General features: G+C 39.0%; 1 protein-coding gene across 2 annotated transcripts in view; it reads right to left on the bottom strand.

Moving 5' to 3' along the window:
- Nucleotides 1–21,321, bottom strand: part of LOC103470240 (prune homolog 2 with BCH domain) — a 38,053-nt gene extending 16,732 nt beyond the window's left edge. The window contains exons 1-6 of one of the 2 annotated variants that reach the window (XM_008418527.2): nt 20,760–21,321; nt 14,493–14,594; nt 13,284–13,486; nt 12,793–12,959; nt 11,384–11,518; nt 10,334–10,422 (exon numbers count right to left, since the gene is read on the bottom strand). In XM_008418527.2, coding sequence (XP_008416749.1) covers nt 10,334–10,422; nt 11,384–11,518; nt 12,793–12,959; nt 13,284–13,486; nt 14,493–14,594; nt 20,760–20,798 — 735 coding nt within the window. In that variant the 5' untranslated portion in view covers nt 20,799–21,321. Of the gene's footprint in view, nt 1–10,333; nt 10,451–11,383; nt 11,519–12,792; nt 12,960–13,283; nt 13,487–14,492; nt 14,595–20,759 lie in introns of those variants that run through there. The other variant, XM_008418528.1, reaches the window with a different exon arrangement.
- Nucleotides 21,322–26,583: the final 5,262 nt, after the last annotated feature.

The raw sequence follows: 26,583 nt of genomic DNA, 5'->3' as shown, positions 1-26,583 counted from the left end.
CTTTCACGTAAAGAGATATTCATAGTAAGTTAATGCTGCTCTTCACACGACAGCGTGCGTTATATGACATAGTCGAGCCGTCCGAGGATATTACAACAAGCGTTTCTGTCATTTTCTTTCAAAACGTGTGTGGTCCTTCTCATTACGTGAGAGCGAGTGTGTGTGTATGTGTTTGTATGAGTCCACTGAAGGTGATTGATGACTGCTTGAGGCACTGTGTCTGCCCAGGCTGTGTCAATATTAACCTGCGAGGATGAGGGGGCTGCAGTCCTCCTCCCTCCACTCCAGCCTCCATCCCTCCCTTCTCTCACCACAATATGGCTGCTGTCAGATTTAAGAACATCAATCGTTGCACACACACACACAACTGTCACTTCACTGACACTGCCATTCCTCAACGCCGATATCCTGATGAGTGCAATGAAGCCTCCCGAGATTCAATAAAACACACATATTCACTCACATGGGTATACACAAGTAAGGACACATGTGACTCCCAGCACACGCAGCTACCCAGATTAATCCACCTGCAGTTATCTACTGTAACCCGACTTTATGAGCAAACATGTGCACATAAAATCTCTATTACAGCCATAAAGGCGCCACCGTTTACAGCCCATTCTGCTAAGAAATGTTCAGATTGCAATGCTACCAGCCAACTGCATGCGTCTACACACAGAACTACACACAGGAGCGGGGAAACAGAGTCAGAAAACGAGCAGAGTGCGAAGCTCTGTGATAACACGCAGGGCGACAGTCTGTCTGCCATTTGGTTCTTAACTGAGTAAATTACTACTCATATTGCTGCCCCTCCTCCTTCTCCCTCTGCCACCCCCAGACACACAGATTGCCTTTTCTTATAAATTATCAACATGTTAGATTTAAAATCCACTTGCTAACCGTCTCTAGGAATATTAAGATGCATGCACAGAAACGAGTGTTTCTTATGCCAAGTTTTGCTGAGATATTGCAGTTTTTCTGCTGAACCCAAAGTTTACTCCCAATTTATCAACTGACGTGTGTATGTTTGAGTTGATAGTCAACAGAAACTGCTGCGGCTACTGATACTGTACATTATATTGACAACTGTATTTGCTTTTCTCTTTAAATTGTTAATTTCTGGTGCTTCAATTCCTTCAATGGCCACAGGTGTGTGGAATTCAGCACCTACACAGGCAAACTGGTTCAGACAAAGCATGGGCTCAGATCAGAGGCTTGGTGAACTCCAGCATGGGACCAGGATAGCGAACACAGTCCAGCCATGAAATTTTCTCACTGCTAAGTATTAGCAAGTGCAATGCAAAGTGTCAGATGCAGTGTTGTGAAGCATGCCGCCACTGGATTAGAGTAGTGGAGATGAGTGTGGAATTGGAGGAAACTGTGATTCAGGACTTTCTGTCCAACATCAGTGTCTGACCTCACAAATGTACTTCAGAAAGAATGGACCAACATTTCCATAAACAGTCTCATTAACATTGTGTTACAGATACAAAATGGACAACAGATGAAAAATAGACACTTGGCTAGTTTTAGTGCATTTACAAAAATGTTGATTAATAATGTGCCTTGTCCCTGTCAAATAAATAAATAAATACATTAAAACTGAAATGGTGGGCCAGCATCACACTAAACCCTGTGGATAAAGAATGGGATTTCACACAAGTTCAAATGTGTGCAAACAAGTGGATATTTTTGGCACTATAATATACTTAAAAACATAATCTGCTTATTTTTTTTCCACACAAAAGCAAATCAAGATATTTACTGACTCACTGCAAAATGATAAAGCAGCACTAAGATAATACTGACGTTTAGAGGAAACAGCCAGCATCTCAGTCACATCAAAAGATGCCCAGTAAAGTCTTGTTACAAATACAATTATAAGAGTAGCACAAACTTTCATCCTCACTAAATGTTAGTGCACTACCTGTTTCTTACACATTTACTGAAAATAGTTCTCGATTAAAATTCTGTTAATTTTTAACAAAAGGGAGTTAGTCCTTTTAATACTACGGTGAGCATACTCATCTTCTGATGATTTATTCCAGCAGGATGATGCACCTCTAGTCCCCTCAAACTTGTTTCTTGAACACAATAAGTTCACTGAATGTCAGCGACCTCCACAGTCACCAGATCTCTATTTGATGGAGCATTTTTGGCAGATTTGCATCATCGATGTGAAGCTGACAAATCTGCAGCAACTGTGTGATGCTTTCAAGACATTATTGGCCCAAATCTCTCAGGGGTGTTGAATCTAGGATATAAATAATTAAGTCAGGTCTGAAGGCAAAAGCACTGGCATGGTGTCCACGATGGACAGTGTAAAGGTTACGTCATGACAGGATGCCTGAGCTGTTTTCCTATTTGAATATAAACTTATTGATTTGTCCATTTATCAGATCTTCGGCATAAATGAGATTATACCTGCCAACCTGTCTCTCTGTCACACTTTGCCTGTTCATATCCTTCATATCCGGCTTCATCTTTTCTCCCACATGGATCTCAACGCACACAACATCACGCATACACACACTCCCACACACACACGCACTTCCTCCCGTTCTCATTGGTTGCCTCCACTCCACAGGTGGCAAGTCTTTAGCGGCTGCGTGCAGCTCTCTCAACCTGCCGTCATTATGCACAATAGCCTTAGGTACGAAACTCAGGCCTCATAACTCACACCCTGCGTGCGTAAATTCCCGTGCAAACACAGTCAAAGCAAAAACACATTTCCTGCTGTCGCCAACATCTCTGGCAAAGAATTAATCAAGCGTTCATCCATTTAGGCTCTTTGCATACCCTTTCCGTCAGAACACGGAATGCTAAGAGAGTTGCGAGTTCTTCTCAGGCGATCGTTTCGCCACCCTGATGAATCCATCAAGCGAGGTTTGATTTATACATCTGTCTGTGATCACAGCGGTACAGCTACAGTAAATGGGGTGGCAAGGAGCGAGCTGACACCACCCTGCTCAAACACACGCACACATGCAAATGTGCACACACATGTGCGCTATATACCATTTGCAACACACACGCACACACTCCCATACTAACAGTCATCACCTCCTGTTCACACTCAAGCTCACACAAGAATATTACTGCTTATGAAGTTTTTGGAGAGGAAGACAGAAGAGGGGAGGGTGGCATTTAAGTTTGCAGGCAGAAACCCAAATGTCTCTCCGTCGATTTCATATGGGCCCTCTCCACATGCTTCATTCACTCAGCTTTAAGTGTAGAGATCTGGGGGCCAAGATCTAAGCACTGACTCTATAAATGTTTTGCTTTGTTATTTGTTTGCCCTCAAAACCCATGGAAGCCACAGGGGGAGAATGAAGATGGGAGAAAAGACGGAGTCAAAAGATCTTGTTTTCTTCCTTTAGATGAGATGATGAGGACAAAACATCAGTGCAAGATATGCAGGATGCAAAGAGATGACTGTGGTGTGCAGCAGTTCTCCAAACTTGTTTAAATAAATTATATGTTTTTGTGCAATGTTTTATTGTAGCCAATAAATTTGAATCTAGGAGTGGAATAATGTTCGTAATGGACTTCTTGTAATAGAAACAATTGGAGTAAGTAGAAAAGTAGAACAAACAGGTTAAGGATATGAAAATATTTATTCCAAATTAGAATTATTAAATCATTACCCAATTTACAAAGTATATAAGTAATGTCTATCTCACAGTCTATTAAGTTATTTCCTTACTGCACAGAAAACAATAAGAAATTAAAGTATTATCCAGTAGAAATCTAGAGAAAAGGAAAGGCAGGCGGGGCACCCTGGATTCCTGGTCTTCAATCTTAGTCCCTAGGAGGCCCACCCTGCACCTGCTGTCTCCCAGTGCTTCTCATCAGAAAGGCATTTACCGAGTGCCGTGGCTGCGGGCCCCTTCATTAGCAAGCATAATTATTTGTGCAAGTGGTGTAGGGCAAAAATGGCCCTGCATAAACAAACAGAAGGGCTGGAGGACTATGAACAAACAACACATTAGAGACGTCGCCAAATAAAACCCAAAACTAAGCTGATAGAGGGAAGGACATATCTAACCCATACAAAAATAAAACAAATTTGTTTAATTAGTGAAAAAAAAAAAGTTGTTTTTGGACAACCAACAAGGAAGAAATCCCAGCTGAGAGTAATCTCTCTTCAAATTTTATGATTCTTTTGTCTTCAGGAAACAGAAAGGAGTTGAGAAGTGGAATAAGCAGTAAGGATGATGAACTTCTTTTCAGGGCTCTGACAAAATATGACTTTCCTTTCAGACAGAAGAACAGAAATGAATTAGACCTAAAATTGAGCTAAAACTGGTTATAATCAGTAATCAGTTTATATGTGTTGTTGTGTATCAAGTATTTGTGGACCACGAGTCTTTTGAATAAAGCAACCAATCAATTAGAACCTAGATTAAAAACAAATTACACTAATCATGGATTCCACAATTTAGTACTTTGTTATTTGTATGCATGTCAAAGTCTATCATTGTAGCCAGGTAATCCACCTCTTCAGGCTGCTTGCAGCTGCAGAAAGTTATACTTTACTACTTAAGAGTCCTTTACTGGCATCTATAGGTAAGTTTTGGGAATGACGGAAAACAGCAGTGAATGTTTCTGTTAGACTGAAGATCCATAAAATATTTTATTTTTTCCATAAATAAAATTAAGAAAAATAAAAGTTTTATTAATTTGGGAAGATTTTTCCACTTTATAGGTTTATTTAATCCCCTAATCCGCCCCCCCCCCATTTCTGTTGTTGAAGTTAATAAAGCAATAAGAAGATTTAAAAAAAAAAATCACAATAAATATATTTTTTTCTTTAGATGTTTGGGTAAACCAACTTAAAGAGAGGGCACCTTTGGAGGCAGGCCTCTCAGAAATAAATGGATGCTGCCTTACAGAAACATGTAGCTAAACTAAGATCTGAAATCTGAAGCATCGACTCGGAAAAGTGATCAAACTCATTGAACTTTCTCACATCTTGTGAGGTTAAAATAATCAACTTCATCAACTATATGGAATCACTTTTACTGTGATCCATCAGTCCAACTCAAAGCAGTCGGTAACTTTATAGAGGAAGGATAATGATGCAGGATTTTTAATATGTTTTACAACTAAAACACCTCCTTTTTTTCTGATACCACTGAGGATGAATATTCAAAATATCTTTGAGAGTCACTGCTTGAAAAGCTGAAGCCTGGTCTCTTTAAATAGCTGGCAGAAAATGGACGGATTGGGATACTGAGAGGTAAACAAATACACACACAGTGGTCAGACTCACACAGAACCACAGATGATTGATTCTGTTTACCACACAGTAAAAACAAACAACATTACGATCATTACGGTATCTTGTAGAAACAGTGGATTATTGCATGGACGCCAAGTAGGAAATAAAACTACAAGGAGTTTTCTAAAGTACCGAAATGAGTGGCGCTGAAATGCCTTTAAAAACAGAAGAAAAAAAAGAATTGTGGGAACATATTGCAATTCTTGGACGTCCATGTTAATGTAAGCAAAAACACATTATTCTCATGTTCGGGAATCTGTGTGTGTCTGAGGGCTCCTGTCCTTCCCACAGTTCATCAACCCCACAGCATGACGACTCTTCATCCAACTGCAGCCTCATCTGCCAGCGCTAATTTTTGGGCTGTGAAAAGCTCCCGACACACACCCTCTGACACGACTGTGGGAAGATTGTGTTTTTGTTGCAATCTGCATTCATTAATTCGAACTCTGCCTATCTGAGCATAAAAAAACCTTTTACACCATCAAGAAAACATGTCAAGCGGGGTTTGCAGCAACTTAACTTGTGCTTCTAACTTTCATTTCTTTTACACTGTCAACTGATTCAACCTCTATCGTCTCATGTAAATTATTTTAAAAAGAAAACATAGATGCGTCGCTGCCACCACAAGTATAAGAGCTTAGTCTGGTCAAATATAACCCCTAAAAATTGTGGCCCAAAACACTTAAAAAAGCACACACACAAATAAAAAATAAAATTGAATTGAATCTGTTCCTGAACTGTTTTTGATAGAGATCTCTCTATGGAAAAAAACAACAAAAAACACCCTGAAGTTTAATCCACAACAATCCGAATCTGTGTAAACGCTATCGTCACTTATGATTTTGAAGACTGAAAAACCCCATCTATTTATCTTCTAATAATACACTTTAAGGTTGGCTATACCATGTATTTATGGACTAGAAGGCATTACCTAAAGTCTTACTATTTCCCATACCAAATTTGACAGCAATAAACTAAAAAAAATTTGCATTTTGTCTAATGACACACCTACATAAATGTTTATTAAGGGCTATGACATTCAGTCACTCTAACAGATTAAATGCATAGAACCAGTGTGGAGCTGATGCCAGCGCCAAGGTGAGGCTGCAAAAACCACGTCCAACTTTAATCTGCATTTAGAAAAGAAGCATAAAAGTTGTTGAAATTAGTGTAAGTGATGCCACAAAAGCACCCAGGCACATTAAATCTAAATCTGTACCAGAAATACACATGATTTAAAGCCTTCTGAGAATGCATAGCTCCTGATACAGGTGAGACAAGAATATTACTGCAAGTTTGGAATGCTGTTTATCCCTAGACATCCAGGTAACAGTTTTCCATCAGTCAGATGTCTTCTGCTTATTCCAGATTAGGTCTAGGAAGGACATCCAGAAGCGAAACGCTCCAGCTCACTGGTGAAAACCAAGGGTCATAACTCTGTAAAGGGAGGGATTATGATCAAATGCCAGCCTACTTTAAATTACTCCTCTTTTTCTGACTAAATTTTTTTCTCAAAATGTAGACAGGTAGTTCAAGTAAAACTTTGCCTTTTAGCTCAGTTCTTTCTTCATCAGCTATGCCTGATTCAATGCAGATGACCCCCAATTTACTTGCTCATCTCTGTCCTATCATCATTCATGAACAAGACCCCAGATACGTGACGACCTCCACTTGAAGCAAAGAACGGATTACCACCAATTCAGTACGTCATTGTCCAGTATAGAACCATGGCCTCCTCTAAATACATTTAATGCAAAATGCCGAAATCGCGCTCTCATTGACATAGACACACGGCAAAAATTGCGTCATTTTGTTCGCAGAGGCATCCATCTGCCAAACTCGCACAAGGCCCGGGTTGAACTTTTTCGACAAAGGTCTGTGCAAAGTGTTGTGCAGCTGGTCAAATGCAGCTCCTTGCTTTGGGTTAACCAGGACTTGATCGCACCTTCAGCCAAACCCGGGTACCAGTCACTCTGACAGCACCACAACAACTCGCACATATTACTTCCAGCAGTGGTTCTGGAGCTCTTCATTTGCACTTCCATTGCTGAGCAGCACCCAGGCTGACTAATGTATGTTTGTACAGTAAACAAAAATACATTAGTCAGTGTATACGATGTGTCCATATCGTTATCCCACACCACAATCTTTCCCTTTGCTAACTAGGCAATCACTGCCATCAAAACCTCCAACTCAGTCCTCTGTAAGTGCTGTGTCACACACACACGCACACACACGCATGCATACACAGAAGTGTCTCTGACAAACACACAGCACATAAACCATTAAAGACTAATTGAATCTAATTTATTTAGTTTTCTGGAAAGAATCATTTAAGGCAGAACTTCCCTAAGCCCTCTCAATAAATGACTCTCATACCGTTTTACTCTCTTTTCAAATACAATTAAAAAATAATATATAAATATATACACATTGCAAATGACATGCATATGAGGAGTTCATTTTGGAGCCCGATCTCAGGTCATTAGTAACCCACCATGACGCTGTGGAGTTGGGGTCCGCTGGCGACACGCAGGCCCCTGGCCATTTATTCTATATTAAGTCTTTAATGGGCCCTCTCTCTTTCTCTCTCTCTCTCTCTTTCCCCCCTTCTTTTGGTTGTTCTCCGTCTCCATCTCTCCCTCCTGACACACAGCGTGTAGGCACAGCACTGGTAAAATATGCACAGAAAGTCCGGTGCGCACACATGAGCAAAGCCATTCAAATGAATGGTTATTTATTCGCTAAACGAGGATCTGGGTGTTTAATGTTCCTTGGACGTTAGGTAGTTTTCTGGGGGAGGAAGAGCCATACCCCTACGGCTACAGACATCATTTATTTTACACATAGCCTAATACCGCACGCTAGGCAGTCGCTGAGAAAAATGGGCTTCGAGAAGGAAAATATAAAAGAAATAATGAATGATTTTTTTTTTTTTTTCGTTTTTGCTTAGTGGTGGGGAGAGTGAACACATTAGAGATTGTAGCAGGGAGAGAAGCACGGGGTAGACTTAAAAGCTTAAACCCTACTTTGTTTTGTGTGTGTGTGTGAGAAGCAAGGCGAGCCAGCAACAGCGAAAAGAAGTCAACACTAACGTTACACAAATGTGTGTGACAATGATGGCCCGTTTCGGTGTGCTTGTTGGATTTTTGAATATCAGCAGGGAGGATGGTGATACATCACTGTGTGTGAGGCTTTCAGGCCTCCATCTACATCTCATCAAAATGCAGAAGAATAAAACTTCAGAGGGGCTCCTCAGCAATAAAAAAAACACCTCCAAAAAGTGACGCAGAGCAGGTGTAATGCAACCAAAACAATAAAATCACCAAAAGTAACTTTTTTGATAAATGAATGAAAAATAAATCTGTTATCTGCATGTTTTTTGGGCTTTCATCTATCATTTAAAAGACAGGAAATCATTAGATGCTTCTAGGAAAAAATAGAAGGTATTAAAATGCAGTTTAATCAGCATGGCGTATTAAAATAATTTGACTGCAGCTATTAAAGTTAATAACTCTAGTAGTAACTTAAATTCCAATGCAAATTGTAAATTATTGGGTTTTAAAAGTTTATATCTCAGGGAATAATAAGCAAATTCCAATACGGGCAGAAAAAATATCCATGTGTTGTGCTGAAGAACATTTCAGATTTTACCTTTCACCCACAAGAACTGCTTCCTCCAGGTCACTGCAGGTCACTGGACTTGTTTTTTGCTTCAAAATGTCCTTTAATGAATTATTGACATTTAGTCTCTTTCCATCAAGACTAACTAACCTGTTAATTTATCTTCTGCCATTACTTTTCCCAGAGGACCCAGGACTGATGGTCATGTCAGATTCAGTTGTTTTAATTGTTTTGTTGTTTGTTTTTTTGCTACATTTATCTAATTTTGTGTAAAGTTCCTTCAGAATTTTACTTTTGGTTTTCCTCCATATTTGCTCTTTATTGACTTTCTTTAAGTGCTTTTTATCCCCAGTTCTATAAGTGATCCAGAGGAAGCGACATCCACATATTTAAAATCTTTGTGCTAAGACAACCAGTACTGCTGGCCTAGTATGAAAACTCAATTGTCAGGCTAAAATTAAACACTTTCTTAAACAGTCTGGACCTTTGAGCAGAAAACATGTACAAAGTAAAGATTTATTATCCGTATGTTCAACAAATCACACTTGTAAGGTTGACTTTCTAATCTGGTATTGTCGTAAAAGACTGATTTTTTAGTATTTTGAGAAAAACTATATTAGCACTATTTGAAAGTCTTGAAAATCTATATTGTGGATCATTAATTGCAGATTTTAAAGCACAATTTATGACCTATGATCTCATTATTGTTAGTAAAAATTAATACTGATGGTTTGTATGTCAGTCTGCTCTTAGCAATCTAAGACAAAAAAGCAGCATGTGTAGATTAGTCTTTGGCTTCTTTTAGTTACTGAAAACTCAAATCAATCAATAAGTTTGACGAAAATGTAATGAAAAATAAAATACATTATTTGGCAATAAATCAAAGTAAAGTCTCCCCTTTTCATAATGTTTTGAATTTTGTTTCAGTTGATGAAAAACATAAGAAATTCTGCAAATCATTAATGTCAGTTTTGGTTTGTCTCCACTGAACTAAGCCTGGCAAATGATGAAATGAAACTGCATGCTTACCCAGACTTTTCCAGAAAGCACAAGAGCTTTCTAAATCATTTCTCACACGTTCTTTCAGTCAGAAAAACCAGCCTCTTTTAATAATAGTTTGCAGCACAGCATTAACATTAGATATTATTATTTAGATATGTTTGAGCTTAATCAAATCATTAGTAGGTAGATATTAACTTGGTTAATAATCTTGAATAAATTGATTAATCAGGTTCTGCAAAGTAACCCATATGCATTTTTGTGTTGATTCTACATAAATCTTAACTGTGAGAAAGCTACTGAAAATTGTTTGCATTCAAGACCCCTTAAATGCTAAAAAGAGAAACATTTCACAGATTGATTTTAAGGCAGTCTAATTAAGCTACACATCCATCCCATAGGTTGTACCAACAATAAGGAACGAACCTCCTTGTCTGTGGTCAGGGATGTGAGTGCGAGGGTCATCTCTCCATCTGTGAACTCCTTCAGTTCCATCATCAGCAGCTGCGATAACTCTACATCCGGTCAGCACACACAAACAGACTGACAGTTATATGAAAACACACACAAAATGATACAAAACAGTTTCACAACAGAAACAGAAAAACACCAGAGTAAATATCCTCACCAGAACCAAAGGTTAACCGGACAGATGATGCAATTCTAGATCTAAACTTCAAAACACTTAAGAGGCCATCATGCTACACGGGCAGCTTCCACACTACGCTACTTTTATTGTAATTTGTGAATTCAAATTCAAAATACTTTACTGATCCCAAACGAAATTTTAACTCTATAGAAACCATAATTTTTCCAATTTTGTACTGGACATGTTACAAGGTTCTGAATAAACACATAAGAATGGAAAAAAAACCCTTTAAAATTCAATTGGGAAGAATCTAACGCCACAAACGTGGCTCATCAAATGTAGACCATCAGTTTGCATCCCTTAAACAACACTGCAAGTGCTTCAGAGACAGGAATCCCAAACTAAAGCAAACTAAAGCATCTTGGCACTCTTGCTAGGTGCACCAAAGTTCAGTTTCTCTTCATATTTAGTTCATTTAAAACAATATTTTGAGATTTTAAATGTAGTAGTTTTATGCTGCAGAACAGTTGGCTTGGAGGTTTTTCACTACAGAACCACACTGAGCAGAACACGGTTTGGTTTTCTTATCATGAGAGTATAAACTTTATTTATTTATTACAGATAACATGCGTGATATGAAATGTTCAACGAAGTAACTTTCATAAATTAGAGCAAATTTGTCCAGTCACACTGAAGCAAGCTCCTGGCAACAAATTCAGAATGAGGAATAATTTTGTATTTTTTGTTGACCTTAAACAGCGTAAAGAACTTAAAGGGTTTCAGCTGTATTAAAACATGTGAGCCAAATCCAAGCTATCACAATTTTCCTTCAAATCTTTTTCTTTGTTAATTTTTTCAGATAAAATCCAACTTATTAAAAATTGCACCTTGTTGCTTCACTTCATCGGGCTGATCAACAGTGACATCACCCCACTCCTCCAAAGATCTCAGTAGGTCCTCCAGTTCTTCTGGGCCAGAGTCTTGTTTGATCCACAAAGCTTCCCTAAGGAGCTCTAAGGCATCTGGAGACAAACAAAACGAACATGCAAAAAGAGGCTTCAGTCAGTAAATAGAGCAGAGGTTCTTGTTTTCAAAAAAAAGTTTAATGTGCTTCAAAAAATAAGTTCATCAAATTGCAAATCTGACATTATTTTGTAGAACAAGCTTCTGTGAAATCAAGCTTGGCTTTCATCCAATAGGAAACCTCTGCTCTGACTTGTACACTTCATCAGGCTTCATCGGCAGCAGGGTCTTTGTAAATTGATGTTGAGCTTATGTTGAGCTGTGTGAATGATTATGGAAGTATATCCATTATTAAAAAGTAGCCACATATAGTTTATACCCTCTACCTCTGTAACACTTATCGTCTTGGTTGGAGTTTGTTGTTCAGGAATAGAGTTGAGTCATTTCAGAATCAATGGATTAGTACAAAGATTTGTCACAAATTCATATGGGACATGGACCACTTAGAGTACTTTATTCTCCTGCTCTGTTCATCGGTCTTTCATGTCTTAAATGTTGTGCTTTACTCGATTTACTGTGAGCTTTCTCTCCATACACCTTCCCTGACTGACTGAATGAGTTGAAAAAAAGCAGAGATACAGAATGAAGTTCAGACTTTGGCATCACCGTAGAACCACCGTTTTAAATGTCTTTGAGAGGACAGTAACCTAAGTACAATCTGATGTGTTTAATCTATTTCAATACCTTAAATAAAGGTATTGAAATAGCTACACATAGTTTAGGAGTCTGTTCCATTTGTGGGATCAGACACCGATGTTGGATGAGCCGGCCTGGCTCACAGTTTCCACTCTAATTCATCCAAAACATCTTCCATCGGGTTGAGGCCAAGACTCTCTGCAGGCCCACCAAGTCCTTCCACACTAAACCCACTCATCCACCTGCTTATGGACCTGGCTTTGTATGCTGGTGCAGTTCCATTTAAGTTAGGGTTGAAGGAACTATCCCTAAACCGAGTCTGCAAAAGTCCAAAAGTCACCAGAATTCAATGATTCGGAGTGGTGACCTGAGTATATCTGGATTTTTTTTTTGTAGACACTTTGTTGTTCTGCTGGGGGAAAACTAAAAGATAGCATTTTTTAAGACTGCTTTGAAAAGTTACATTATGGGTCTCTGTGCACCTTTCTAAGCTTTTTCTTACCCATACTCACCAACCCCTCTCGCTTTTCCCTCCATCTCTCCTGGTGAGTGTTAAGCGAGTCATGTCAGGGGATTTGTGTGTGTCCTCCTTCATCGCCCCATTACTCCCCCCAGGGGGTGCCTTTTCCTCCCTCACCTCCGAGAAGCTCCCCCAGCGCTGCTCTGCTCTGCTCCACTGCGTCTTGAAGAATCTCTCTGGCGACTGTTGTCAGGGCGGACATTGCCCCATCATCCGCTGCGTCCCGCTGCCCGTCCTGATGGACCACTCGCAGGACACTGGACTCCACAGCGTGGTACTCAGAGCTAGGAGATAAAATAGGGGTGATACGGGTGTGGATGGCTGCAGGGGAAGAAGCCATAATTGTGAGGCATTTGTGCAAATGCAGTTTTCCTTCGGGTCATGAAATGAACACACAGAGGCCTGAAATACACATCTAAATCATATTTTTACAAGCCTCAGAGGACACAAACAAGTTTCTAAAAGACAAGCAAGCCTTTTAAGACAGACATTTGTATGCCAAGGGACTACTGCAAACTCTGCAAAAGTTGAAAAAAATTCAACTTTTAAGTTAATTATTAAAATTAGTTGAAATTAAATGTGTGTGAATGTGATTTGCATTTACTCACCTCTCCAGCAGGCCATCTCTCAGCAGAGTTAGCAAAAGCTTTCCAGTGTGATGAAGATTCACTAGGTCTATGTCTTCCCTCCATAACAACGCGCTCTCACTAATTTTCACCCTGTGCAAATACCTGACGGTCTCCTCCGGCAAGTCGGTGCTGCACTGCTTCCTGCACAGCAAGGGTACACACACTCCACCTGAGGGTTGCTTCTAGATCACACAGAAACACACACAGAGAAACAAATATAGCAGAGTTGGAGACAATGGTGGTTCTTGTATAAATGGAGCCCTGTTCTGCCGTCCTGCACTCTGACCCACTTTCCTAAAAACAGCCCAAACAACTTTTTACTATATCACCTATTAATGACATAAATAACTAAATAATATAAATCTCATAATTGATTGAAACAGACCGTTAATATAGTGTTCACATTTTCCCAATATAAAGTAATTCAATGCCAAGAAAAAAATTTAAATTTGTTAAAATTGTATTTTTTTATTAGATTGTTAAAAACACTCATGTTCTCTTTTGTCGTCAGCGGCGCTGTTGTCAACTTACTGTTTCGGTTCGTTGACCTGTTGCATAAAGCAGCTTTAGCCAAACTTTAGAAAATCAAACAGATGACTTCACATTTCAGTTCAGAAGACCTGAGTATGGAGAATAAGTTAATATGCAACTAGAAAGTTTGCATACAGCACTTTTCCGTTGGGTCTGGTTTTATGCGTGTCGTGTGAGAGTTTACCAGAGCGGACATCTGCTACTAAACCATCTCTGAACCAGCAATAAACAGATAAACCGGGGTTTATTTTTTTATATAAAGGTTCTCTGAAATTAGTTTATTGTCAAAGACATGCATCGGAGGTTTTATAAGGGATACTGTCTGCACGGTGCACAGGTTGAACAAACAAAACAAACCTGCATCCTCACTCTTCCACCATTGTACGTCACAGAAGATTCTGTTTGGGGACAAGTTTTATCCTCTTTTACAACTTGGCTAATGACGTCATTCTCCTTCTGAAGATTCTTATATATTTTTTTTTTACTTTTTCTGTCTTTTATTAAGTGGAAGTTTAAAATTTAACATGTTAACTTTGATTTTTCTTTATTATACACATTTGTTCATACTTTTCCATTAACATTTCTCAAAGTGGAATGAAGTAAACATCACTGTTAACTCTTCCAAGTTAGATGTGCGCTAACTGTTGCTGCAGTTACCTGGCTGAGGTGCAGCGCTAAGCACAGAGTTGCAGCCACCGTATCAACATCAGGCTCTGGTCCACCTAAAACAGCATGGATGGGACCCTCAGGCAGACCTGCCTGAAAACACACACAAAGAATCTCAGTTACTCGTTCTGTGGATATTATTTAAATCAATCAGAAATAGTGATGAATCAGTCTGCAGCACAGAATATTTGCTTTCAATAATCAAATACAGGAAGTAACTGGTTGTACGTGATTGCACATTATTGCATGATCTAAACGCTCATCCTCTCTCACACACGACAGTGTATCAGTGGAAACTCACTGAGCCAGCACATCTCAGCTGGATGACTGTAGCATCTTGAAACCCTCTGTATGAATTAATAATGAAACCACGGCACTGCACGACTCAGTTCAGGTTAGACAAGAGAACACTTTTGAACAGGGCTGGCGATGGTGTCAAAATCACTTAGAACAGCAAAGCAACAGGAGCTTATTTTACCTCTCAGTTTCATGGCTTGTCAGAGCAGCTATTAGTTCCACTGACTACGCTTAACGATGAGGACAAAATTTCCCCATTTCGAGTAAACAGACATTAACGAGAGCTGCACTGAAAAGATTAGGCATTCATCTCTGCGCAAGAAAGGCAGAAAATTAAGTCCCTTCCCTCATTTGTTGTCTGGGATTCTTGGAGTTATCTCTGAAAATGGCAGATAATTAATGATCCTCCTGCATAATCCAAATAGGTTTGTACACAATGTTGCAATGTAAAAGAGTCTCTGAAATTTGGAATCTAAAAATAGTTTCTAAAAGGCATCCCGAATGAGCACATTTGTCAGCAATTTGAACAATAAAAAAAAAACTTCCAACGATTTTAAGTATGTAAGTGTGGACAAAATGTCTCGTTCTGTTTCCAGCTTCATCTCTCAAACAGATGAGCTGAATCAACGCCCGCACAAACCCTGCCTGCAGGTTTTGCCGTTAATTACAATGCGAAATGTGGAAACAATGAATTCACCGGTTATCTGAAGTAAATCTTAATTGCTTTGTAAGATGTCAAAATGTGAAAAGAAATACTGCGAAAGGCTGGTTTTATTACTGTCAGGTCAGTGAGCATGAGTAGCAGAAAAGTATGTCTACAGTACAGAGTAGTGCAGAAGTAATCTCACAACTTAACTTCTCCATATTTTTATATGTTGCAACCACAAACTTTAACTCAGTATTTAACTCAGATTTTTGTTATGGCAAATAGAAATCTGAGAAGTGTGGCATGCACTTCCACTCAGTCACGCTAAGAAAATAGCTGCAAGTCTTTTGAGGTGTTGGTCTCTCAAGCCCAATCAGATTAGAGGGAGAGTGTCTGGACTTTGACTGGGCTTTTCCAATAGTTGTTTGCAGCCTCTCAGTGGTTTTCTTCTAGTGTTGCCTTTTGACCAGCTTCCATGTCCATGCCAAAGAAAAGCATCCCCAGAGCATAAACTGCTACCGCCATGTCTCTTTGTTTTATAAACCTCATCACAACTTTCTCCACTGCCTATCTGTTGCTTGCTTCAGCCTTAAATAATTGTAAATTAGGTCTTGGTCTAATCTGTTCTAGTACTGTAAGGCACTTAAAAAAAAAACCCTGTCATTTATAAATAAATGGATTTTAATTTCTCAGTCTCCAAAATGATGTGGGTTCATTGATGTTCTCCAACAAACATCATAAAAACCTTTTGTGTTTATACTGGGATTAAAATATACACAACTACATTCTAATGATTAATTACAACTTTTAAAGACAATGGCAATGGTTTTTACTTGGGGCATAAGAACAAAAGGAGTCGACAACAAAAACATGCAACACTTTTCGGAACTTGTAATAAAACGGAGAAAAACTTGTATAGTTTTTTGACCTGGCAATTATGAGCTAGTAGTCTGCATTGGGCTTGCATATAAACACTTTGAAGTTTTGGGGTGAAAGGTGACAAAAACTAGAAAAAGCTCAAGAAGGATGATGACGTCACTGTTCATGAATGAGCAGGACATCAATAGGCGATTGATAAATCAGCTATCGATTTACCAGTTACCAACTTCAACAATCATCTGGAGCTCTGGGTATTGACCAAAAGAACGAGATTGCAGATACAAGCCGTTAAAATGAGTTTCCTATGCAGGGTGTCTGGAGAAACCCTGCATCATGACTCAGACTTAAGTTGAAGGATATGAAAACATTTGCTTTTTGTTTACTCTTGGTTAGTTCACTTCAAAAAATAATTAACAGCAATATATGATGTACTCCATACCTTTTGTGTGTGATATGAAGGAGAATAGCAAAGTCAGTCATGTTTGTTGGACATCCCCCTGAAAATGTGCCACTTGATTATTAGTTGACGCTTAGTTGAAGCACAAGTGGTAAAGAGGGAACGAGTGCACGTTCAGTGTGCAGAGAAAAGGTTAGTGGCTGTCAATTACAGCCTGAGTGACATTTGAAGAAGTCAGGTGAGATTTGAGGAGAGAGAATTTCAAATAGGCTTATTAAAAAAGAGGTGGGGTGAAAATGAACCAAGCAGATCAGATATGCAGAAGAAGCATATAAAAGGGAAAGTGGATAAATGGTGAACAAGTGAAAATATGCAAATTGGTGACAACCGGAAGAGAGCTGGGAAAGATTTACAAATTAAAGGAGAGGTGAAGATAGAATTAGGAGAGGAACGTAGAGGGAAGGTGTGTGAAAGAAAGATACGATGCAGCTCCTTCATAAGAGGGAGAGAGAGAGAAGATAAATCAATACTAGATAGGCAGCGAAGAGGAAGTGATACATTAGCAGGAGAAAGGCCAGTGCCCGTTCCACTGCATCGGGAAAATACTGGTGTGTATGCGAGTCCGCGTGAGCATGTATTAGTCATCTGATATCTTTCAGTCAGAGTGCTCTCCCTCCCTCCTTTACAACATTCACCATCTCTCTTTTCAGTGGTGGTCAACATGATCATTTTTCTGGCAGGTAGTACTGGAAAACAATGGACTATTACTCCTGCTTCACAATGTGTTATGTAACTGTCACAATTTAAAAACAAAACATTAATTATTAATTGTACCCAATTATGTCATGTGAAAGAAATTCAATGTAACCAAAATTACATTAAAACAAAACTGACATTTCCAAGTACGTCACTGAGAACATTTTTACTTCTCAGAGCGGTCTTCTGCTGCAAGCTAGTGCACCAACATCTCAGCCTAAGTTGGTCATAACGTCCAGCAATAAAATTAAAACTTTCTGTGGTTCCACAAATAGAACTGTTTCACAAACCTTAAATTATGCAGTTGAGCACCTGAATATTTAGAATTTTGGACTATATTTTAAAATGCAGCTTAGAATCCCCAAAATACTGAATCAAATCATAAGCTTTGATTCAGTGACAACATCAGCATCATCAGTCACATGTAGTGTGAAGCAGCATTTATCCAGTGCTCACAGAACCAACAAAAGAATAGAAAGATATAGATAAATTCACCATAAACACCCATTTCCTATGGAGTGCACAAACAAGTAGTGGAAAACCCATGTGGAAAATAGCAGATGGATAATTTTACCCTAACCTTTTCCCTCATGCCACCTCCATGGACTCTGCCGCCCTGGGTTGAGAGCTGTGTAGCTCATAGTCAATAGATACACGTTTCCACTATAACACTAAACCTGCTACCACGGATGTGACTGGCTTTGGAATAGTTTTACACATCCTTTTCACACGGGAAACCTTGAAAAAGTGATTTATCTGAAGCCTTTTGAGATCCAGCAGTAACTTTTATGTCTAAGCAATAACATGATGTTTTAAAACTTCCACAGGAAATAATCTTCCAGCACCCCAGACACACAAGTGGACAATAAATAACAGCTGGAAGAATACAAGGTAAAAAGGGTCTTTAAGTATATAGTCTATGCAGATGTTGTAAGTAACCTCAGCTCACAGTTTGAGCTCTTTGCTGAATGACGGTGAGCTACGGAGCAAAGAACTGAGCAGAAGAGGAGATGGATTCAGTAAGTATGCGCAGAGCCAAGCCAATTAGAGGTATGGCTGTTCTGGATCGCGGCCATCTTTAAAGTGAGTGAAGAAACTCTCAGAGAATGACAGAGATAATAAGTGGTCTGCAAAAGGCTGAATCGTCAAACTTAAGACATAAGAGATTGGACAAAGAATCCGTGGATGGGTGTCTTTGTGTTCAAGAAACAAAATGGACATGTTACATCTTATCTGCAACCTCCAAGACTCAACACTTTCCCTCCTTAACACAAGATAACCTCATGATGCTCTGATTTGCAAATGTACATCTTTGGTCTTTTTGTCTTTGGCAGCTTTTACTGTAGTCATGTGAAGCACTTTGAGGACAAAGGCTCCTGATTTCACTTTAAAATTTCCTTCCTGGCAGCTTTTTCATAAGGACACACTCACACTCCAGTTTACATGGATGGATGATGGCTTCTCAATACTTCTGGCTTCTAGGTGAAAGGTGGAAACATGTATCATGCAGTGTATTCCTAAAAACACAAAATCTTTAGGAATCGTTATAGCCACAAACTTCAGTGACTTTTTAAAATATTTTATGTAAAAAAAAAAAACAATGCAGAGTAATGGAGAATTGTGAAGTGGGGTTGAAACATATGTGGCTTTATATTTTTTTCTACAATTAAAACGCATTCATCCCTCTTTATTCCAGTAGTCCTAAACAAATTTCAGTGCAACTGATTGTCTTCAGAAGTCACCGAATTTGACAACAGAACCAGCTGTGAGTAATTTATTCACAGTATAAATCAAGCTGTTCTGTGAAAGCCTTAAAGGTTAGTTAGTGAACATTAGTGACATTAGCAAGATGAAGATGAAGGAACACAGCGAGAAGAGCTTTCATGCAAGAGACTTAAGTCACAGTTACGACAACGCAAACAACTCAGACTGGAGGGTAAACTCAGGGCGAGACGGGCAGGCAGAAGTTCAAAGCAGAATTTGTTTTAAAAAAATAATGTTGAGATCTGTGGACATCTCACTGATAAATTCCTTATTTTAAAATGGAAAGAGTTTGGCACAACTGGAAGACTATCAAGAGGCAGCTGTCGACTGGGTCTACAGTCGGGGCAAAGGAGAGCATTAACCAGAGATGCAGCCAAGAGGCCCATGGTCACTTTGACGGAGCTGCAGAGATAAAAACCTCAACTGGGAGGATCTGTTGACGGGACAACTATTAGCTGTACACTCTTCTTTATGGAGTAGTTGTTGAAAGAAAACCCTTTAGAAGGTATAAGAACTATAGACATAAGCAAAGGCTCAGCTAACAACAGAACACTGACCCTAAAACAAGGCAACTTAACTTATTTAAACTCATTATTTTCATGTCAAATGTTCATCAACCAACTCTAGCCAGCAAAATGAACAGATTGGTCTTTTCATGGTTAAAATCAAACAAACCAAAAATGTATGTATTCATAATAAACCTTTCTGATGCCTGACAGGATGCATTTATGTTTGTATAACTACGGGTTCAAGAAAGGACCAAAACAGCTAACGCATTATGTGTTTTCATCTGCTCCTAAACGATACACACCTGAGCAGGTTTACAAACTAGAGGAAGCACTCTCACAATCAACTTCTTTGTGTCGCTTAGTGTGAGAGTACATGAGTAACACACTGTATGGCAATATGGCCAAAATATAATAAAAATAAATGAGACAGACTAGGTTTAATGGCCTTGTAACCTTATGGCCAGAGCAGGTTCATTGAATCTTTACAGAAATATCCCTAAACATGAAGCCTGGTTAAAAACAAAACCGGTTCACATTGGCTCGGTCATGAAGTCAGCCAGTCTCTTCTGTATTTGCATGAGGCTTTTTTTTTTAAATAGGATCTTTGAACATAATGAGCCCAACATCAAATGCAAATTCTGAGTCAGTGTCTGATGAGCAGCCAGATACCAGGAAAGTCACTGGACAAACTTGTTGATGTCATGTCTTTCCCACTGATTTAGAGACCAGCTTCTCGTTCAAATGCACACACCATTGTGGTCCTGTAAACACAGCATGCTTTTTCTTTTTTCTTTTTCTGTTTGGACCAAACACATCTCAAATACTGGCGATCTACAGGTGCTTATTGTGGCGGTGGGGGGTTGGTGGGAGGGAGACCAAAGCTTAGCTGTTCGCTGTCTGTGCAACAGGAGCGCAGCTCGTAGCACAGCAGAAGCACCTTCCCCGTCACGATCTCATTCATTATACCCACAAGGTGGTGTCATCAACGCCGCTGAGGGCTCTCAACTCACCCCGAGCCTGCTCTGGACCCTCCGCAAATACTCCTCCATGTCGGCCTGCGTCGCTATGGCGCTGCAGCAGATCTCTCCATAGACCAGGTTTGGGGGGAATAAACCTGGTATGTGTACGCGTGTGTGTGTGTGTGCGTGTGTGTGTATTTTCTCCGCTTCCGAGTCCCCCCGCTGCGCTCGCACTGCAGCACTTGTCGCCGCGCTGAGCTGTCGGTCCTCCCCCTTTTTTCCTCCCACGGAGTGAACCCACTACACCGAGCGCGGGTGGGTGTGACGGCAGGAAGAGGAGATCCGACGGAGGCGCGCGCCCCGGTTGAAGCGATTCAGCCGCGCTCCCTGCGGTACGAAGAGCTCGCGCCCCTGTCTCACCCCTGAAAGACACAGAGACCCATTCAGACCCGCTCTGCCCCGCTGGCTGACCGCCTCAGCTTCGACCACTAACGTAATTAATTCAGGTGGTGAATGAGAAATTGTAGCTTTCCAGCATCACGCATGACACTCTTTCACGGCCAACAGCTGTGCCTTCACTCCTCTGGTACACAGGGGGCAAAAATGCCGCAATATGATCCAGACCACAGATGCAATCACTGCAAGACATCTGCAATATACCTATCTGAGGGAGTGCTGTTGGAAACACTTCAATTAATCTGAAATATCGCTAAGTGACTGCTCACATCTATCTATCTATCCATCTATGAAAAAATTTGGAAACCACAATATACAGCTTTTTCCTACATATTTGGGCATGCTAAGATATATATATATATATATATATATATATATATATATATATATATATACTGCTCAAAAAAATAAAGGGAACACTTCAGTATTCACTTAAATGTTAAAGTGTTTCCTTTGATTTTTTTGAGCAGTGTATATATATTTCAATTTTAACAATATTGACAAAGGAAAATACATTTTACTTTTTTATGCTCTAAAAATGTTTCCACTTAAAATTAGAATTACTGTTGCATATGAATGTATACATTTTTATAAAAACATGACGGATAGACTAAGATTTGTCAGATTGATCTAAAGCATGAAAGACCAGAGCTTCTGAAATTATTTTTTTGGTTTGTTTATTTTTTGGACAGCTGGGTCTCAAATGTATTTCGCTGGACACCAGAACAGAGGTCATGTTTTTTTTTTTTTTTTCTTAAACCAAATACAGAACTTTTATAAGCAGAACATTACCTACCACGAAGCATGGAGGAGGACGTGTCATGGTTTGCTAATGTTTTGTTGTGGCTGGACATGGCCAGCTCACCAACACAGAATCCACTATGACTATCCGAATATACACTGCTCAAAAAAATAAAGGGAACACTTTAACATTTAAGTGAACACTGAAGTGTTCCCTTTATTTTTTTGAGCAGTATATTTGAGGAAAATAGATTTAAAGCAAAAGTTGAGGCTGTACTTTACCCTGAAACATGTGAGATGGATTGAAACCACTCATGAAATCTACAAAACATGTCACCTAAAATGAGAAGGGCAAATTTTTCAGATGGAAACATTAAACATCTGTGACCTTATTTATTCTGTCCACTGAGCTGTGTGTAGATCTGCATGTGTGTGTCTCTCCTTGGCTCCTCTCATTGCAGGATGTGACTGGCAGGTGTGCTCCCACAGCTGCACCTCATCAAACCTCATCAGGAGGAGCATAAAGAGGAGCCGATTAGCTGAGGAAGATGTCAGATTATTTTGCTGTCATATGGTAGTCAGGCTGCCCTTTCTGCTCTGTTTTTACCTACTTTGTCTTCTTTAATATAGGAATCGGTTCCTGTGTTTGGCCGCCATCTTGACACCACCTGCCTGGATCACTCTAACCACTGGCCTTTTGCTCACCTGATTGCCCTCCAAAGTTCCTCTGTTCTTCAGACTTTTATTCTCAAAGAAAAAAACAAGGAAACAATCAAGTTGTCATTCACCACCATGTATGAACCTCCGGCTGTGGAGGTATATCCCCTCCTTTTAGACAGACCTCTGTTACCTCGTTAAACCGTAACAATTCCTCTGACGATACTTCAATATAATTACTAACTTCAACATGTCCTCCTTGGTGCCAACCTGAACTCCTGCTGTAAACCCAGAAGAACAAAATTGCACATTTATAAACCTTTCAGACTGTCAGTATCTAAGTGGCTAAAAATCAGACCTCTTTTTAGTCATTTATATTTAAAGAAAAAAAAAGTCCTAAACTATCTCAAATTCATTGAGATTTTTTCACTGTGGAGAAATTGTTCTTTTGTCTCTTCAGTCAAAAGAACAGTTCCCATTAAGATTTTTTTTTTTTTTCAAATTTAAGATGGGCCTTTGTGGTTTTGGCTTTGGAGCTTCTCCACAGCTGTCATTGCCTTGGACTTTAACTAGGAGACATAAGCCTTGTGATCTTAGATGTTCAGGGTACTTTTCTGAGAATTTTAGGTAGGCCTGTCAATCCTCCAAAACTTCTCTACTGTTTCATCTTTTCGCTATATGCAGACAGTGATGTCACTGTGTGAAGCGTGTACTTACAGCCAAACTGTAACATGAAAGTGCCAGAATATATGCGACTCGGATAATTTTTCACTTCTCTCTGCTGGCTGTTTTGTTTGCATTATTGAAAGTATTGAGGAAAATCAAACCCAACTCAAAAATATATTTAAATTTAGTGGCTGCAGAAAAGAGCAATTACTTGTTGTCCATTGTAATATTTTGCATTTAAGCCTCTATTTTTTGGCCCTAATGAGAAAATCCATGTTTAGTGAAGTGACATGAAATCTGCGTGTATGTTTGCAATTACGTCACAGTTATATGTGTCTGAAAAACACATAACTTTGTAATTTCTTTCTTAAGATTAATATGATTCCACACACACAGCTGCTGTCTTCAGTAAAACTTTGTCGGGTTCCTGCCAACATGCTGAGAACTTTGCTGAAGTGAAAAGCTAACAGTAGCATATTTGCTCTGTTTTGATCCAGCTCAGCATGTTTCTGTGCTTTTCTGGTTGGATGCATGAAGACAAAGATTTTGGAAAAAAATATTCTCTTCCTTCTTAACCTGAATAATTTGCTTTATTAGCTAAAATTTACTGGGTTAACTGTGCACAAAGCTGTTCACCCAACTTACAACAGGAGTTGCTAGTCTCTCTTTCACTCTCGATGGTATTTATTGCAACAAATAAACTCGAAACATCGCTGGTTGACAGAAACTGTTATACAAATCATTTGAAAAGCCTTGATAAGGACCCTGGGATTGGATTAGGACAACATAGTTTCATGTTTCTTTATTTTAAACCGGCAACAAGCATTACAATTTAGAAAAAGAATAAAACTTAATTCAATCTAAGACTTAAGCTCTATAAATGTAATGTTTTCATGTTAGCAGTTCATATTTCACCTGTTCTGAATGAAGGCTAAGATAAAACCTGCCAAGAATTAGAAACTGTTGTAAAACCAGTATCTGTCCACAGAGAAATGAGATTTATGTCTCTACGTAAGGAGAGGAAAAACGAGTTCCTGGTTTCAAGAATTATTTAAAAAATGAAAACATTTACAAGACAACTGCTTTCTACAAGAATAATGATACACATCAAAAAGAGTTGAATTAAGTTAACTTTGAACCTCTGTAAATTATGAACCCTGTTGAAAACTGTGGCAGTCCTTCCAATAAAACCATCAGATAAAAATCCAGATTAAGATCAGATGCTCAATGCAACAAAAATTGAGAGCCTGATGCTCAATCTTATGAGACAATTAAATATGTGTTATATAATTTGAATGTAATTTAGAAAATTATTTAAACATAGAGGTTCAAGTTAAAACAAGTCTTCCAAAATCACCATGCTAAAAATCTGGTATAATTGAACATTTCTGATTATGGTATGAATAAAATTTAGTTTACAGACATCTTTAGAGAGAAGAAATTTCTCTCCAGATTTGGGCACAATGATCCCATTTCATTTTCCCTTTTTATTATCCCAAATTAGATTTTATGTGTCATCTCATCAGGTTAATCAATTTAGTTTTGCTTCTTGTTTGTCTAAGTTTTTTTCACTTCACCGTGTCAGCGTTAACATTTTTCACTTGAAGTATCTCATGATTTGATTGCTCCGATAAGCTTCTGTTCTGAACAGGCTGTTTCATCTGAAACAAGAAGTTAGTTAAGGTGTAAAGATGGATGCAAACGTAATATTTGTCTTTTTTAGTGGATAAGACAGAAAAAAGATGAGTTGCACATGGTGTTGGAAGCGAAAAGGTTTAGGGAGAGCAGTATGAGGTCCACTGTTGATCATAGCAGTGTCACTGTTTTACACTAAAATACTCAACTCTCACACAACAGCACTGGGAGAAGTGTAATGTGGATCCTAGTAACAAACAACAAACCCCAAACAAGATTCGACTAAATATTCTAATTGCCAGAGACATCTTTCCACATCTCCTGTCTCCAGGTCCAAAACCTTCATCGGACCTCTGGATCAACCAACACAGAAGCCAAAGGAATTGAATCCCTGATCTTTTGTCACCCTCATCAATAAGCTTCTACTTCCATTCATTGTTCGTCAACTCTCCTCACCGTTTCCTCACAGTCTTTTCAGACTTTCCCTATCTCCGGAGACTGTCTGTGTGTTTGGGTCTGAAAACTATCTACCATCGTGACATCCAGGAGTAAATGGAGAATGAGAAACAAAACATTTAACATAATGAAGACCACACATACCAGGGAGGTCAGGGATAAAATGAGGGCTAAGGCATAAAACAATATCCCAATCTTGGAATATTTCACAGAGCACTGATCAATAAATTGGATCAAAATAGAAAGAACTCATGTTGTAAACCTACCAAAGCACGGGCATTTACCAAACCCATAAACCAAGGGAAACATAGTATTAGTCAGACAAGAGCCACTGAACACATGGTAACTCTGGAGGAGCTGCCGAGATCCGCAGCTCAGGTGAGAAAATCTGTTGATTTGACAACTGTTAGTGGTGTACTCTAAAAATCTGGTCTTTGTGGAAAAGTGACAAGGAGGAGAAAGCCAGTGTTGAAAGGAAAATAATAAGACACCTCATTAGAAACAGAAAAGTGAATGAGAGTTGGTGAAAAGTTGAATGGAGCTAAATAAACAGTAAACCCAACAGAAGTTACAAAAGACTTGGATAATTTTGATTCCACATGTTTACTTTTGAACTCATTCAAGAAAAAAAACAACAACTGTGAAGCTGGTGAAGCTATTGCTTCATGCCCTCTGTGTGCAAAGATGATAAATGGAAACAATGTCAGTTTCCTCTTGGAAGAATCATATCCAAGGAGTAGAGCATCATCAGCTAACAGTCATTAAAATAATTCATTTTCAGGTGGATGGTTAGCGAGTGCTCTTGGTCAAATAATGGGCACTATTTTGTGATGGTTACTTCTTTATTTTTTCCCCTTTTCCCATGGGTCGATTTGAGAGTATATTTCAAAATGTAAAGTGAAGAACATTTGCAGTTTCTATCACAAAAAAGATTGCATCAAAAGTTTAGGATCTGTGCCCAATAACTGCATAAATTAAAACCGAATTTGCTGAAGTAAAAAAAATCCTAATTATGAGCTCAGTGTCCTAAACATGTGTGATTTTGCTGCTCCCTGCTGCTTCTCACACTGTATAACAATGTGTTTTAGTTTGTCTAGAGTGAATCATAAATGAATTGTTCATCGCCTTTACCTACTTTACCCTGCAGGGTTATTGTTGTACCTATTTTGGTAAGGCAAGTTGAGATCCAGCCAGAAATATAAAAACAACAACAACAAAAAAGAGGTGCAATAGGTGACACAACAGTACCAAATTATCATACAGC

The sequence above is a fragment of the Poecilia reticulata genome, linkage group LG9, assembly GCF_000633615.1.
Source record: "Poecilia reticulata strain Guanapo linkage group LG9, Guppy_female_1.0+MT, whole genome shotgun sequence".
Classification (NCBI taxonomy): Eukaryota; Metazoa; Chordata; class Actinopteri; order Cyprinodontiformes; family Poeciliidae; genus Poecilia; species Poecilia reticulata.
The sequence above is the reverse complement of the archived record's forward strand: the minus strand, read 5'-3'. Positions and strand labels throughout refer to the sequence as shown.